General features: G+C 45.2%; 1 protein-coding gene across 1 annotated transcript; it reads left to right on the forward strand.

Annotated features, from left to right (window-relative positions):
* The first annotated feature begins 769 nt into the window (after positions 1–769).
* On the forward strand, positions 770–16,369 carry LOC142582205 (uncharacterized). Its single transcript, XM_075691624.1, has 4 exons — positions 770–1,115; positions 4,662–4,721; positions 6,201–6,467; positions 13,071–16,369. The coding sequence occupies exons 1-4, from the start codon at positions 1,077–1,079 to the stop codon at positions 13,401–13,403; spliced, it is 699 nt and encodes a 232-aa protein (XP_075547739.1). The 5' UTR covers positions 770–1,076; the 3' UTR covers positions 13,404–16,369.
* Positions 16,370–16,594: the final 225 nt, after the last annotated feature.

A 16,594-nucleotide genomic window follows, 5' to 3' on the forward strand; every position in this document is an offset into this window, starting at 1 on the left:
ATCGCACAGCGCAAGGCACGCCTGCATGTATCGGAAGTTTCTGGAAGTATCGGTAGTATATGTGGAAGTATCAGAAGACATCCGCTGTCTGTCACCGAACCTTGTGTAATCTGATTGCATGTGTGCGCGACGCGAATAATGTAGAACTTTGTGGAAGGCACGCGGGTCCCAGCGATAGCTCTGGAATATTCGACGACTGATATATAAAAGCCGACGCGCTTGACCAGCTGATCAGATTTCGACGGCCGCCGATCGTGTTCGCCGCTATTGCTGTCCCTTGAGTGTAACTTTGTTTTGTGGGCACAAGTTCGCCTAATAAAACGCTAGTTTCGCCATTCATCGTTTTGCTTTCTTCACCGTCACTACCACGTGATAATATATTGATCTCCTGTACCCGCTGTTGCGTTGCTAAGTCGCAGGATCGGGTCGCGGGATCGAATGCCGGCCACGGCGGCTGCATTTCGATGGGGGCGAAATGCGAAAACACCCGTGTACTTAGATTTAGGTGCACGTTAAAGAACCCCACCTGGTCAAAATTTCCGCAGTCCGCCACTACGGCGTGCCTCATAATCAGATTGTGGTTTTGGCGCGTAAAACGCCATAATTTAATATTTAATCTCCGGCGCGCGCGATGAGTAGCTTTACTGCATAGGTTGGAACAAAATGGCGGAAGCATGCGCAACTCGGTTCTCTGAACGAAATCCATTGCGACGGGATGGGTTGACGGCGACACGAAGTTGACGCTGCCGTCGCTGTAAGCTGATACTCCGCCCGTAACGCCATTCCATTTGTCTTCTGCTTTAAGATGGCGTTCAAAGCGTTTCGGCATTTCTATTAAAAGAGAGTTCAGGCATGGTGGTGCAATAATCTTCACCGTCCAAACCAGCAGAACAACTACGACGGCCGTCGCCAAGGGGCATCGGTGTTCGGCGGTGCGGTCGAGCTAGCATCGCGTGCTGCGTGCGCGCCGGGATACGTTGCCCGAAAACGCGCACGCTGGCGTCAGCTGTAGGAGTGAACTCGTGGAGTTGCCGGGTGCGAGGAAGCTGCAGCAGCGCTAGCCGACTGGAAGCAGCATGGACTCCTTCGCGATACCGTTCCCCACAGGAAGGACGGTGCGTACGAGTTATCATTTCGACACCCATATATACAAGCTACATAGTTCGAGTGAGTGGTCGGGCCAGCGTTCTATCGGCCGCTACTCTGCTGCTACTCGCCAGCGTGCTAAATATTCTGCATGTGTAGGACGGCGTTAATTATCCGAAATGCGAAAAGGAACAATTTTTGTGTGGCATACAAAAACCAGACTGTTGAAATCGTAGATATAATTTTTCCAAAGTCTGAGATCGGCCGCCGAGCTTGGACACGTTAAACTTCTAGTAGATGTTTAGGGTGAAAGAAAATAAGTAGGCTGACGTCTTCCGAAGTTATGCTCTCGCCATGGAAGCATGGAAGCACCTCAACTAACATCAGGGGTTCGAGGCCTTGAGGTGTTCCGTTCCGTGTCGGTTCTGTAAACAAAGACTGCTTGTGTTAAAAGCTCCGCAGTCAGAATATAACGTTTGTGCTGCCATCTCTCGCTGATTATCTGGAGCTTGCACGAAGCCACTCGATGCACCGTCTGCAGATGGCGCCGTGGCGCGTTAGATCAAAATTGGATGGCGCAAGCCACCGCCCTTTTATTATTATTATTATTATTATTATTATTATTATTATTATTATTATTATTATTTATTTATTTATTTATTTATCCCATTTCAAAGTGGATGCGTATAGCATCCATTCAGTCATACACGGTGTGGCGCTACTTTTGAACAATGGATTCAGGGGTCGTCTAAAGGTCTGTTTCTTGTATATTTATTTATTTATTTAGCATACCCTCAGCGCCATTACGGCAGTATAGAGGGGAGTGGTTACAAGCAAAATGGGTAAATTAAACAAACAGGAAGTAATAAAGCAGCAAGATATATATATATATATATATACATATCATAAGAAGCCAACAAGCACTGACACCAAGGACAACATAGGGGAAATTACTTGTGCTTAATAAATGAAATAAAGAAACGATAAATTAATGGAAATTAAAGTGGATGAAAAAAACTTGCCGCAGATGGGAACCGAACCCACAACCTTCGCATTTCGCGTGCGATGATCTACCAATTGAGCTACCGCAGCGCCGTTTTCCCATCTACTTTCTTGGGTATTTATGTGTTCTAGTAAAACCCTGGGAGAAATACCCAAGAAAGTAGATGGGAAAACGGCGCCGCGGTAGCTGAATTGGGAGAGCATCGCACGCGAAATGCGAAGGTTGTGGATTCGGTTCCCACCTACGGCAAGTTGTTTTTTCATCCACTATAATTTCCATTAATTTATCGTTTCTTTATTTCATTTATTAAGCACAAGTAATTTCCCCTATGTTGTCCTTGGTGTCAGTGTTTGTTGGCTTCTTATGATATGAGTAATAAAAATCGGGCCCCTCGGTTAACCCCGCTCCTTCTCGTTTATATATATATATATATATATATATATATATATATATATATATATATATATATATATATATATATATATATATATATATATATATATATATATACAGGGAGAACACGTTCTATAAAACGCGCCGTGTAATCAGCACAAGGGAAGTGCAAGCACGGAGCTCATGTACTATCTCAAATGAAGTTTCCTTAGTCAAGTTATTTATTTATTTATCTTGTACATACTGCCGGCCTTTGTCTCATGCCGCCAGTACAAAACAATCCGCGAATAAGTGAAGCAGTACAAGTACACAAACATTCCCTATGAACAGCACCTTGACGCTGCACGCGACAGCACTCGGCACTGCGCAAAACAAAGTGAACATTTATTTACGCAGCTAAATTATCGAAAGCAAGAATGAAAAAGAAACGCACACACATGAAAAGGAATGACAAATACGCGTGACAGATATAAGGAAAGCACTGAAACCTATTATTGCAAACAATCAAGTGCGCACACGAAGAACGAAATAGTTCCGGCCAGCTCAGCGGGCAGGTCGCTGCAGTTACGGATTGTACGCGGGAAGAACGAGTTTTTAAAAGCATTCGTTTTGAGCAGATATTCACTGACTTTCATCGAGGGGAAGGACCGAGTTTGCCGTCGCTGTACTAGTTGGAAGTATAAATTCTTATGTATTTCCTAATTTATCATGACACATTAAATAGAAAGGTTTTAATCTATCGCGATGCCGCCTTGTCTGCCAGCTCTCCAATCGACTCTCTGTAAAAGGGCTTTATAGGGGAGACGTCGCAAAAAGGGGTGACAACTGCGTTAGCTCACCTTCTTTAACACTATCAAGGAAGGAAATTGAATTCTTAGATGGGCACATCAGGACTCTCCCATGCTCTTAAAGCACATGTGGCCGTGCTATTTTTCGTTACTGCCTCGTGCACAATTTCATCACGATTGTTCCTTGGTTCTCTCTTTTGTAGAACGTTATAAGTTCCCTGCCCTCACGAAGTGAAGCCAGTTGGATGTCTGCGCTTTGTGTGTGCGTCGATGTTTTTATTCATTTCCTGTCTTCATCGCGCAGTTTAAAATTTTGCTGAAGCTGTAGCCGACATTTTCCTGCTATAAGAGTTACAAATAAATCTGAGAAATTTCCTCTGCACATTCTCGAGTTTTTAGATGTTAGATTTTGTGTGGGGTCCCAAGCCATTGCGGCATATTCGAGGATCGGTCTTAGACAAGTTTTATAGTTCAAGAGTTTACTTTTTGTCGTTGATTTACCTAGAGATCTGCGTAAATATACTAAGCGTTTCATAACTCTCTTAACTGTGCAGATCACGTGATTATTCCAACGAAGACCATGAGTATAATTAGTAGCCACAAGTACTTGTAACTTGATACTCCAGATAGGCTGGTGCCATTGAGGACGTAAGTAAACGTAAGAGATTGGACCTTACGTGTTACTTGCATTGCCACTGTTTTCTTAATGTTGGTATTCATTTGCCACGTCGAACACCATGTCTGTATGCAATTTAACTCATTGTTTAACAATTCTAGACCTTCTGGAGTGCGGATTTCTTTATAAGTAATACAGTCTTCAGCGAAAAGCCGTGCTTCAACAGGAAGATCCTTAACCAAATCATTTATAAAAATCAAAAACAGTAATGGCCCTAGTACAAAGCCCTGAGGGAATCCCGACTGCGCAGAAGCAGGTCAAGAAGTGCTATGGCCATTGGCCATACAACTTGTAAACATTCTTACAACTTATTACAAGCCGCTGCTGTCTTCGATATATAACACAGTGCAGTGCGACTGGACCAGGACACACAAGACTTCGACAATTTGACCTCTGGCCAGCCGCGCTACACTGTGTTATGAATCGCACACAACCAGCCCGCCAACGTGCTTTAGCGAACTTCGATATAGAATATTTTCTTTTTTCCCTATTCTTTTTTCAGAGTTAACAGCTGATCTTCAACTTATTGCATTTTTCATTGGCGACGCCGATGGCATCATATATTTTCAGCAAAAGGTACACGCGAGAGTTTTTCGGGTCATGTCTGCCACAGAACTTAGGACGTACTTAGGCGAACCCATAGGTTTTTGTAGTGAAATGTTGCTATAAACCAAACAGTTTTGTATAAACAACGCTGTCTGTGTTGTTTTGACAGGTGGCTGAATTGCCTGCTGGAAGTAATGGAGACGACGACCTCTACGGAGATCACGAAGCTGTAAGTCAATATCCACATGTATTTTTTCATCAGATTTGGTAGTTCTACCCTAATTTATTTTATTTATTCTTTATTTCTTGTGAAATGTAACATTCCCATTGTATTACGGATATGCAAACTTATCGTAGAAGACAGAAACATCTATGCATTTAAAACCAGTCACAATCATTTTTTCACACATCTGTTTAATTGAGCATACTATGATATACATTGCGCACTCTGTCCGTTTTTCCATAAGGAATTGCCAAACTACTATTGACCCTCTAGATATTTGTTCCCATTAGCATTCATGTTTATTTCCTTGGGCTGGCTTGCTGTCATTTCTACAGCGAAGCTCTTAGCCTCTGGTTGGTCGGCGTTTTTCGTTAGCCCATCCGTCAGCAAAAATGTCGGCCCATCCAGGCGGCAGCGCAGGGCAGTTGCTCGTACCCCCGTAATGCAGGGGCGTCAGGCACTCAGCAATGTGAAGCGAACAGTGCATACTTTCTTTGGAATCATGCATACAACATACACAACAGCATGTGTTTCAATATAGAACAGGCACAAAACAATTATTTGAGCCACATAATTGTTGATAAGGCGCGCCTGATAACAATGCCAAGCACTTAAGCTCGCCGAATATGCTTCCTGGTTAAGATTAGTCTTGCGCAAACAGCTGCGCCGACGGCAGCTTGCGACGTAGAGAGTGATACCCCTAGCCTTTCTTATATAAAGGAAGCAACCTAGCAACTAATTTCAATGTTGTTGTAGCACCGCTATGGGAGCGGCGTGCTGTCAAAATTACCATTACTCCCATTACTCTAAACAATAAAGCATTACATACATATCTCAGTAGTTGTAGTGGTGGTTTTCAACAGCTTCGATGTGCATCCACTTTCGCAGGGTGGGGATGGCAAGTCAATTTTTCTTTTTAACGGTGCTGCAGTTTTAGTGAGATATATTTTCCGTCGATCCCACTGTTTTCACAGACACGATATACGTTTTGTACAGGGTGTCCCAACTATCATGCACCAAAATTTAAAAATAGGCAAATGCCACGTTGCTGGACTGAAATAAAGGTAAGGTTGTTTGCTGTCGCTTGGAGATACTCAGACTATTTCTTGTACTTTTCCTAATTACATAATTAGGCTTAATTAAAGATGAATAACTTGTCAAATATTATATTTACATAAAAAGTGTCAATGAAAGACTCGTAGAGCAACATAAGCTCCCAATGCAGCTTGCTGTTGCTCAATACGTGCTACATAATCGTGTTTTTCCGAGCGTCAAAGAAGTCTGCGAATACTAGCAAAATTGCCCCGCAACTGGCCGCTTGAGGCACTTTGCGTGTATTCGCGGGCCTCTTTCACGCTCGGAAAAATACCTTCATGTATAGCACGTGTTGAGCAACAGGAAGCTGTATCGGGCCAGCAAGCCGTGCCTGGCAGAGGTGTGTGCAATGGCGCGTGTCATAAATCTTGTCAACCGCATCTTCCGCAGACGTCGAGGGAACCGCTACAGCTGACAGTGCGGTCGATCATGGACAAGGTGACCCACGTGGAGGCCTTCGCCAGCGACAGCATCCTAGATCTGAAGCTGCTTCTCCAGGATATACTGCTGGTACCAGTCGACCAGCAGCTGCTAGTGTATCGGTACCAAGCGCTGGCTGACAGCGACACGCTCGAAGAGTGTGGTCTCAGAGACGGCTGCCAACTTAACCTCATCCTACGCATGCGCGGAGGCGATCCCACACCCGTAGTTCTGGATGTAAGTTCTGCTGCGGGTTTCTCAACAGTACGTTCAGCATCATGCGTATACAGTCTCACGTCTTATCCCCTCTCGTGAAGAACGTTCGGCAATGAAAGTCAGGAAGCGGCCGCAGACGCCAAAAATCCGGCATTCTTGATGATCTGACAATATGTGTATAACGTGGGCCAATGCTGCGGAGAATCCGCCAGACTTCAGTTTAAAGCAGGCAATTCTTATTCCGTGCGCTGAAGTAAATTGTTTAACAAAGCACCAGGGGGGGGGGGGGGGGGCTTTTCAACACGGGAACAGTACAAGCAGAGGGCTAGCCAGCCAGCCGGTCTGAGAACTGGCTAACCTCCCTGTCTTTCGTCTATTCCTGCTTCCTTCCTTCGATTTTCCGTCTCGGACTGCCCAAGCTTCAACGAAATAGAAAGTTAGATTTAGCATTCTTTAGGGCTGTTACGTATGTGTCGAATTCGGACTTATAAGCAAACCAGCGTGTGACAGTTAGCGAGTGTTTTGCGGAGTGATACAGGCGTCTTTTGCGGTTACATAGGCGCTTAAGATGGCTATTGTACCAAGCCGCATCAGAATTGGAGGTAATGATGCGGCATGGAATGTACTTCCCAGTTAGTTCCAGAACTTTAGCGGCGAACATGTCCCAATTGTGCTGAAGCGAACGATTTTGAAAATTCGGTAGGAAAGTGTCGAGAAATGCAGGTAATCGTTATTTATGGCAGTAAAGTTAGTTTTTTTTTTGTAGATATGTATAGTTTTTATTATTTTATTTGGTTTGTGGGTTAAAGCGTTAATTGAAAATGCAAGTAGGCAGTGATCGCGTATACCAGGTAGGTGTGCAATCTCCGACATTGTATCAGGGTGGGATGTCAAAATCAGGTCAAGTGTGCTTGCAGCATTAGTAGCTACACGTGTAGGTTGTGTTACTAGTTGTGACAATGAAAAAACTGCGCACAAATCTGAAAACTCGTTAGCTTGTGCAGAAAAGGGAGAGTGTGAAGAAGGTTGATCTTTCCAGGTTATGTTTGGAAGATTAAAATCGCCCAGAAGTAGGATGGGTGATGAAAGAAATCGCGTGCGCACGAGGTTTATACTGGCGTGCAGGTCATGGAAAAACGTAGCTTGTGCAGAGGATGAGCCATAGTAGACGCCTACGATGAATTTTTTGTAACCAAGAGTTAGTTACGGAAACCAAGACAGCCTCTAGATTGTCGCTTCTACAGAAATCCAGAATGTCATTTGAAATCGGCCGAAGGACGCCACCGCCTCTGCACGCAGTACGATCGCAGCGATAAGCACGAAAGTGCACAGCACCGTGAAATACTTCTGTGTCAGTGACATGCGCAGGTAACCATGTTTCAGTAAGCGCAGTGATTTTTGCAGAGCATGTGTCAATTGCAGAAGATAAAGAATCGTATTTGTTGTAGGTGCTTCTGACGTTAGAATATAAAACTGAAACTTGAGTAAATGAAGAAAATAAACCACTGCCCCTCGCGCTTTCCTAGATCAGAGGACGTGGCGGAACAGGATATGCCCGCGCAATAATATCACTAGGTAGCTTGAGTTCTTCAATTTGTTCTGAATTGGCGTTGTACATGTACGATTATCCGTTCAGGATTAACTTATCATATCGCAATTTAAAAGGTTCAGAAAAGGCTTGGCTCTTACCGAATGCAATCAGTTTTCTTCGCGCGGTTCGTGGAGCAACAGAAAAACCTTCACTTAGATTGGTGTGCTCACGCTTGCATTGGCTGCGCACAGACAGTAGTTTTTCTTTGGTTTTGAAGTTTGCGAACTTCGCAATGACAGGACGAGATTTATTAGGCGCATGCGAACCTAGGCGGTGGGCACCTTGAATTCCGTCTGCAGGAAATGGGTAGGTAATACTGCTAATTAATGTGGTTATATTCGAGTCGGTTGCCATGTCTCATTATCAGAGAGACCATGGAAAATTAAATTGTCGCGGCGCCACCGATCTTCCAATTCATTTAAACGAGACTCAAAAAGATTATTCCGAGTGCTAACTTCGTCAATTGTTTTTGCTATGTTGGAAACTTTCAGGCTGACATTATCAATGTTTTGAGACTTGTCCTCTAGTGCGTGTAGCCTTTTCATAATGCAAGAAACGTTTGATTCAAGTGATTTTTTTCGACTTCTTATAGCCTCAACATCAGCAGTAATCTCGGCCTGGAAATTTGACGGTTGTAAGGAACGCGTATGCATGTCTTTTATGAGCTTGAAGACTATGCTCATCTGCTCAGAGGGGTCATCTGGCAAGGACTCAATGTCAAGTAAAGATTCAGAGCGGATATTATGGCCAGGGTTCAATTCAACGTCCCCCGAGCACAACAAAATAAATGCCATAGAAAAACACTCACAAGCGGTTTCACAGAAAACTCTTGGGCACGGGAGCAGAAGCAAACATGGCTCATCGCTTTTCTTAGCGTACAAAGAAAAGGAAGCATAAACCAGCGATGTGAAAACAGAGTGGTTGAGAGTCATACAAACGGTACTGCTCCCGTGCCCACTGAAGGCGGACGGGACAAGCGGGCTTTTTATATAGCTGACGGCAGGCGATATCACCGATGAGCGTAAGGGAGAGCCAGGGGTGATTTGCCCAGACACAGTCATGTCGATGAAGGGCGCAGCATCCGAAGTGCAAACGGGCAAGACCGGCTGGAAATGCTGAACATCGGAGGCAATGATGCCGTGCGTTAAAGGTGCCCTGAACCACTTTTTATCGAAGTGGAGAAAGGCATTTGAAATGAAGATAGGCTATTTCGGAACCGCATTGCCGCAGTCAGTATTTCAATGCGTTAAGCAGAAGCCGAGTTATCGGCAATCAAACACGGCCTCAGCTGCGCTTCCCTTCCTCCTCCAATGCCTTGCACCGCTTGCACTGCGAAGGCTACGGCGGAGGCGTCACCGTGGCGCGCAGTTCCAATTTCCGATTGCCGCGCTAGCCTATGTCCAGTGTTGCCAGGTCGGACAACGTGGAGTAGCCCAAAACTAGAGAAACTGTAGCCCAAATGTAGCCAAACACAAGAAAGAGCAAAACAAATTTGTATCCAAATATAGCCACTGTTATTTTCAGTTTTATCTGTATATACATTTTCGCATTCGAGTGCGGTAATCGCTTTTTGTACAACCCGTCGTAAAAAATGTCCGTGATGCCGTGACGGTCGCCCCTTGACATCTACAACAGCTAAACATCTTGTAGGGGCAGCGCAATATGACGAAGACAGAAGGCAGAAACACACAGGACAGCGCTGATCTCACAACTAACTTCATTCGAAGGCATAGACAAACTTACTTACACAACCCACAGCCACGTGCTCTCCCATCAATGGCGTCATTAACAGTGCACAGGCAAAAAACGCAAAACCCTGTAATCTAATGTTACACTATGAGGCGGCTTAAAAATTCAAATTCACTGTCATGCAAATTTAGCGATCGCGTGCTTACACAACGCGACCCTTTTTTCCTGATATAGTAGACCTCCATAATCTCCCTCGTGGTCTCTCTCAATGTCGGATGGAAGCACGAACAAAAAACTTGGAGAACGCTTGGAGGGCAACTAGTCAGAAAGTCTTGTGGGACGTTGATGGAAATGAACTGATCATGATTTATGGCGATAGAAACAGGCACGCTGTTCGGGATTGAAGTAGGGATTATAATTTAAAATTGGCAAAGAATATCTCAAAGGCCAGTAAGTGGCGAGGCCTGGCAATGAAATATTGGTACTTCGAATGTAGTCTATGCGATTACTGTAAGTAAGTCGGCTGTTATTTAGTACAACATAATTATTGCTTAAAATTGCAGTTGCTATAGTATTAGACATTTGCGCTTTATTCTATGCTTCGGAAATCAAAAGCGCACGCATGGCTACGGCAACACGCTGAACTGCGTATCACGCGTAAAATCGTCGTTTCGTTTTCAATCCGATTGGTTTCGCTTTGACTGTTTAAATACCAAAGCAGTTGGGCAGGAAACAATGGAAACACGTAGCTATTACCGCAAAAGTACTTAAGACTTCGGAAAACATGAATCGCAGGGACGTCGAATTGTTAGACAAACTACTTTGTCACACTTACGGCCGCACTTGTCGTCTGCCTCCCGCTAATGCCGGCGTATAATCACTATCACCTACCACCGCTGCTAACAAGCTGCCAGTGAAACACTACATCCTCACTGCAGATAAAAAAATTCCGATAAAAAAATTTTCCACTGCATTTACCGAGTTACCACTTCATGATTACACACTCTGACTAGCAAACTTTCTATTGCATTAAAAAATAGGTACCATAAAATTTGGCTCTGAGCTCTTTAATATTCATATTTAAGAGCGGAATGTGATAGCATTCAAAGATCCCTGACTGCTTCTCACCATTCCCGGCAACTGCAGTGTATGCAACCATAATGTTTACCTGCAAACGCCGGAGGCGAACAATATGCATGAAGGCGAGCTTTCTGGTTCTTTTTTTTTCATTCCACTCGCATGGCAGGCGCCGCCGATGCTGCGAAGGCGAGTGCCATCTGTATGGTGTTGCATGGAACCGAGCGGGGCGCGCCGCTCCTACTTGGCAGTAACCGCTTGTCCTCGTTTTTTTCCTGTGTCCTATGTCTCATGGAAAACCAACTAGTCTCAACTCAGTCTCATGGAAAACCAACTAGCCCAAACCATCGTCCCCCTACTAAGATGTCGAACAGCAGCTAGAAAAGGGGTTTGTGTTCGAGGTTCCGCGTAACAAACATATGTTTTCTCTTATAATCAAATTACAATTCGACGCTACCATGTCTATAGAGTGAGTGTAAGTCGTGTTTTACGAATTTCCTGCCGCGTTTTACTTTGAGAAAATCAGGTACTTCAGTAATGCATATGCGCCAGCCGAAGGGCCTACGTGGTTCGGGATAATTTTTTCACACGGCAACGTTGTCGACGCCGGATTTTCTGCGACACGGGGCCCTTAACGCCTGTCGCATTAAAGTTCATTTCACACGCAAAGGAAAATGGCAGTAAAAAGCTTACCGTGGGAAACGCGGACTAGGTCGAAAGCTGTGCCCAGCGCGATACTTCAACCAGACACCTTCGCCTTGGATACACTGGAGCGTGTCATTTACCCAGGCTTCCCTTCTTTCATGTCGGCGCCACGATGGCACAGCCATATTGCTCTCTGTTTCTCAGCATAGCCATGTTAGTACAGTGCACTGTGAAACACCCTCCACTCCCAGGCTCATCCCGTTGCCCGGTGATTGGGTGTCGGGATAAGACGAAGATGAGGCAACATTGCAGGAGTAAATGTTAGCACGGTGAAGCGCGGTGTAAATTTAAGTTCGTCAAGGATAAAATCATCGGCTCAAAGAATGATGCACTGAGGGGGAGGGGGGGGGGGCATTTCGCGCACGCACGCACAGCCACGCTGCTGGCCCAGCCAGCTGAAACATAGCGTTCAAGTTTTGTTTCTACTCTATGAGAGTCACCCCTGGAGCGTGGATTAAGGTGCCAATCATAGCCTAAACAAAGCCAAGTCGCAGATTTTCAGTAGCCCAAATATAGCCACGTAGCCAACTCACCCAAGTCGACGCCAAAAATTTTTTTTCTGTAGCCCAATTTGGCTATATATAGCCAAACCTGGCAACACTGCCTATGCCGCGCTAAACGCAAGCCAAACGCGGCTCTCCTCGGAGGGCCGCAGTGCGCTTAGTCACTGGACTCGTGGCGGCACCGGAGCCTTGGTGTAGCCGCGCGCAGCGACCAATAGCAGCCGCGCATTTGAGTGTGCCTTATGACGAAATAAAGCGCACAGAAGAGAGCGAGGATCATGGAGTTTTTGAAACGAGAGCGTTTGAGAGAAGGGTGACTTCGCGCACCGCTTGCGAACTCCACGGACCGCGTACGACAGCAGAACTTGGCTGAGATGATTACAACAGCGTATGCTACCCGCCGACTATGTTATTTCGCCAAGCCCGAGGGGTGGTTCAGGGCCCCTTTAAGGTTGATAACCAGGCAAGCCAGGAAACAAGTAGCGTCTGTGAAGTGAAAACATAGTGGTTGAGAGCCATGCCAACGGTACCGCTCCCGTGCCCACTTATGTTATGAACATAACTGCGCGATAACTATGCGACCGAACGGGCGAGTGCACGTCAGGGAATCGTATTCCACGACCCGCTCTTTTTGTGCTGTTATGCAAGTTTCTACAGTTACAGTATCTCATTCTCCCAGCCATGAGCAATAATCGCGCTATATTTATTCCTTTATCTCGCAACATGCGCAGGCAGAAAGCCTTCTGTCAATCGCATCTGGCTACTTCACGGCGAGATATCGCCCACGACGATGAGTTAGGTGGTTGATTAGACTTGTTGCGAACCGCTTTAGTGTTTTACCTTGTTTTTTTTAGGTTATTCAGATTTTCCAAAAGTCTGAACAGAAGATGAATACGTGCACCTTAAAATGCAAACGTTGCGCAATTTTTTCAGCGACTTGAAATTAAGAGCAAAAAGAAATGACGCATCTTTCGTATATTTTCGTGCGCAATCACACGCGTCCGTGCGTGTGAGCTGTGCTTCCAAGTCACGGTTCTGACTCGGCTCCGTTGCGCGCAGGAGGCGGAGCCCATGAAGCTGTCCGTCTGGATTCGACGAGGAAAATGCGTGGTGGTGAACAGCCGCCTCGGGTCGACCATCAGCAGCGTCAAGCAGAGCATCGAGAAACTGACCGGACTGCGGGCGGCCCACCAGACGCTCACGTTTCGCCGCAAAGACATGAGCGACGAGCACACGCTGGCGCACTACGAACTGCGCGATCGATGCGTCGTTTTCCTTGCCGCGAACAACGGCGAAAACAGTGCCGTACCGGCGACAGCGGGAAGGGACCAGCCTCAGTCGGCTGAGACCGTGGCAGGGATTGCTGTGCGATTGTGGAACCTATTCTTTTGAGGATAGGCTTGTTTTCCGCTCCACGAAGGGTGCCTGCATGTGCGAGAAGGTGCGCACCGGAGCCTTGGGCGTCGCATAGTGTCGCCATAGGACCATGCGTCCTGCATACGAAGCTACAAGATGACGATAATGATTTATTGGCACTCCCTTTGAAAGGGGACGGTGGCAAATATTCACACAGCCTACTTGAGCTAATCAGCTATGTTATACATGCTTTACAGTCTGGAATTTTTCCTACATAACCTTAACCTTTGTACTATTCTTTAATATTTATGTATCTACCTTGTGCTGCTGCCTTGTAACGAATCCGGTCCAATCAATCTCTTCGCTGTTTTTTTTTCCACCAATGCTGTGAACTTCTCTTGCTTACCTAGACTGCTCAACGATTAATGCGTATACCCACTATAAATCCCGACGCTTCTGGAAGGTGTACGCCGCCTATGGGTCTCACTAGGCGAATGCCTCGCATTGCATTAGGATGTGCTGAGTTGTCTCTGGATTTTTGCTGCAGCAAACGCATGCCTCATCTTGTTGCGCATATTTGTTCCAACATGTCCTTAGGCAACCAGCTCGAACCTCAAATAGCAAGGCACTTCCCTTTGTGCTATCGTAAGCTCTGTCGTAAGCGCTTTCGCGAACAGCGCCACCTGTGGCGAAGACTTCGTCCCTAGCATGTGAAGAAAACGCACCGGGAGGGAGATGCAATGTGCATTGCACGCCCAGCGTGCTTTGCTGAAGTGATAAAGCTCCTACAATTCATACGTGACTTTGTGAACATTAAACGCTAAAAAGGCTCCCGCCCACCCAACTTGCTCATTTCCCATGCAAGGTATGCGAATTAGGCGCTGAACGTTACACCAGTAATTTTGGAGTGCAACGAAGCGTTGCTCCCGCCGCCATCAAGTGCCTTCGGCGAGTGAGACATTTGTATGCGGCCAGTGAGACATTGCTATATTGTGTTAATTTTAGCGATAGGGATTTTTGGATATGTTGCAACATTGCTGTTCGAATTCTGCTGAACCAATATCTACGAAGCTTATTAGCATATCCAATGTCTTTTCTATACCTATACGTTCGCACTAGTGATCTTCAGACCTCGTAATTAAGGCAAGCAACAACGCCCGGCCAAGTGCACCAAATATTACTTCAGATTAACGCTGAAGAAAAGAACATTACTACTCTGCTTCAAATAACCTATCTATAGACCAGTGAACGTCACATTAAAATCGCGATGAAGCCGAAACGGTAATTTTTAACGTTGTTGCTAGTGGAACCTGAATGAGCATAAAAGATTGCGATGTATATACGTTAGGGACGCTTTCACCACATCTCACAACATACGAAAATTTCAACGAACTTATTATACTTTTGTCCGTGAAGGCTCACTCACACTTGACCAACCCGGCACCGACTTCGGTCTGCCGACCGTCGACACATTGTTCGGCGTCGGTAAAGTGTGACAGGAGCACCGACACGAACAGTCGGCAGACCGAAATCGGTGTCGTGTTGGCCTAGTGTGAGTGAGCCATAAGCAACCTTTATCCAAGACATGAGTCTGCAAAGCTCAGTCGGTCTTCTTCCCGTGTTTGCATGTCTCCCCCCCCCTCCCATGCATACAGACACATCACAATAAATACGCTCAGACTTCTCGAGTCATAATTCGGGATAAGAGCCGAGAACAGTTGTAAAGGAGCACGCAATGCGATAGCCCTGCGATCTGCTGGAAGTGACTAGGCGGTCACGTGCACAGTGCTATCTCTGCCGAGGAACCGACAGACAATCCTGCAATGGCTATACGGTACATACCGGGTGTCCCAGAAAACGTGAGCCAAGCTGCTAGAAGAAGAAAAATAACGAAAGTAACATGGTGCAAGGTACGATTATAAGATCAACGGTGTTCGGTCCACGGATTTCTGTTGACTGAACACTGTAGGTCTAATAACTGGTCGTATCCTGCGCAGATTTTCTTTCTTCCTTTCTTTCTTTCTTTCTTTCTTTCTGCCCTTTAATAGCTTGGCTAACGTAAGGTGGAATATACGTGTACCGGGCCTTCAGAGCATAGAGTTTCCTAGAATTATTATAGGTTAACTCTGGAGCTGCGATCGTTCAGCCACCCAGGGAGTGATTGATAGCACACAGATCTGTGTCATCCACTTATCTCCACAAGAGGTGGTGGAGGTCAGAGGTCTCATCTTCGTGCTTGAGGTTTTAGACGCACTTGTGGATTCGTTTATTATGCTTACGTGTGCCTGAATTTCAAGTCAATTTATCATGTTTTAAAGCAGCAGGTAACAAAATGCAAGAGCGCGAAATCGCTGCTAATTGTAGTGGTTCCGCTTGTCCATGCGTACGTGGCGTAATGGTTTCAGTATCGGGTTTCTGTGCTGGAGGTTCACTGTTATTATTATTATTTATTTTATTATTCATTATTTCAGAATACTGCAGGCCATTGCTTGACCCAAGCAGGAATGAATTTACATTTTTACATAACCAAGAGAATAAAATTTATACAATATTAGCAGCACACATATATCAAAAGAATAAACCAAAAGAATAAAATTGTACAATATTGGCAGCACAAGGATACAAAACATACATATTATAAGGTAAGTAGACGATGTAACGCATCAGAAAAATTTTGTGAGGAAAGAACAGATGCCGGTAACGAATTCCAATCTTGCACTGTTCTAGGGAAAAAAACTGTACTTAAAGCTGTTAGTTTTTGGTGAAGAGGGGAGCAAGTGAATGCTCATGAACGCTCCGAGTCCTTCTCACTAGAGGACGCTTATATATAATGCACTCTGGAAGCTGGAGCTTATTTTTTCCTGTTAAACTATTGAACAAGAATATCAATCTATTAATCTTTCTGCTGGTTTCTAGTGTGTGAATGTTATTTGAGATCATTAACTGCGAGGGAGAGTCTTCCCTTTTGTATTTTCCGTATATAAACCTAACCGCTTTCCTATTGACTTTTTCAAAGATCATTATATCTTTTTTTTGTGTGTATGGGTCCTACACTACTGAAGCATATTCAAGTGAAGACCGCACACAAGTTTCGTAAGCCAATTTTTTTATGTGAGTCCTGCCGTCGGACAATTTCATTAATGTTGATTTAATTACTTATAACTCAGTATTTCCTTGAACATGGTGACTTTGCATAGCCACGAAGCCATATATAGTCAGAAGGGCGA

The sequence above is a fragment of the Dermacentor variabilis genome, chromosome 5 (genome assembly GCF_050947875.1).
Source record: "Dermacentor variabilis isolate Ectoservices chromosome 5, ASM5094787v1, whole genome shotgun sequence".
NCBI lineage: Eukaryota > Metazoa > Arthropoda > Arachnida > Ixodida > Ixodidae > Dermacentor > Dermacentor variabilis.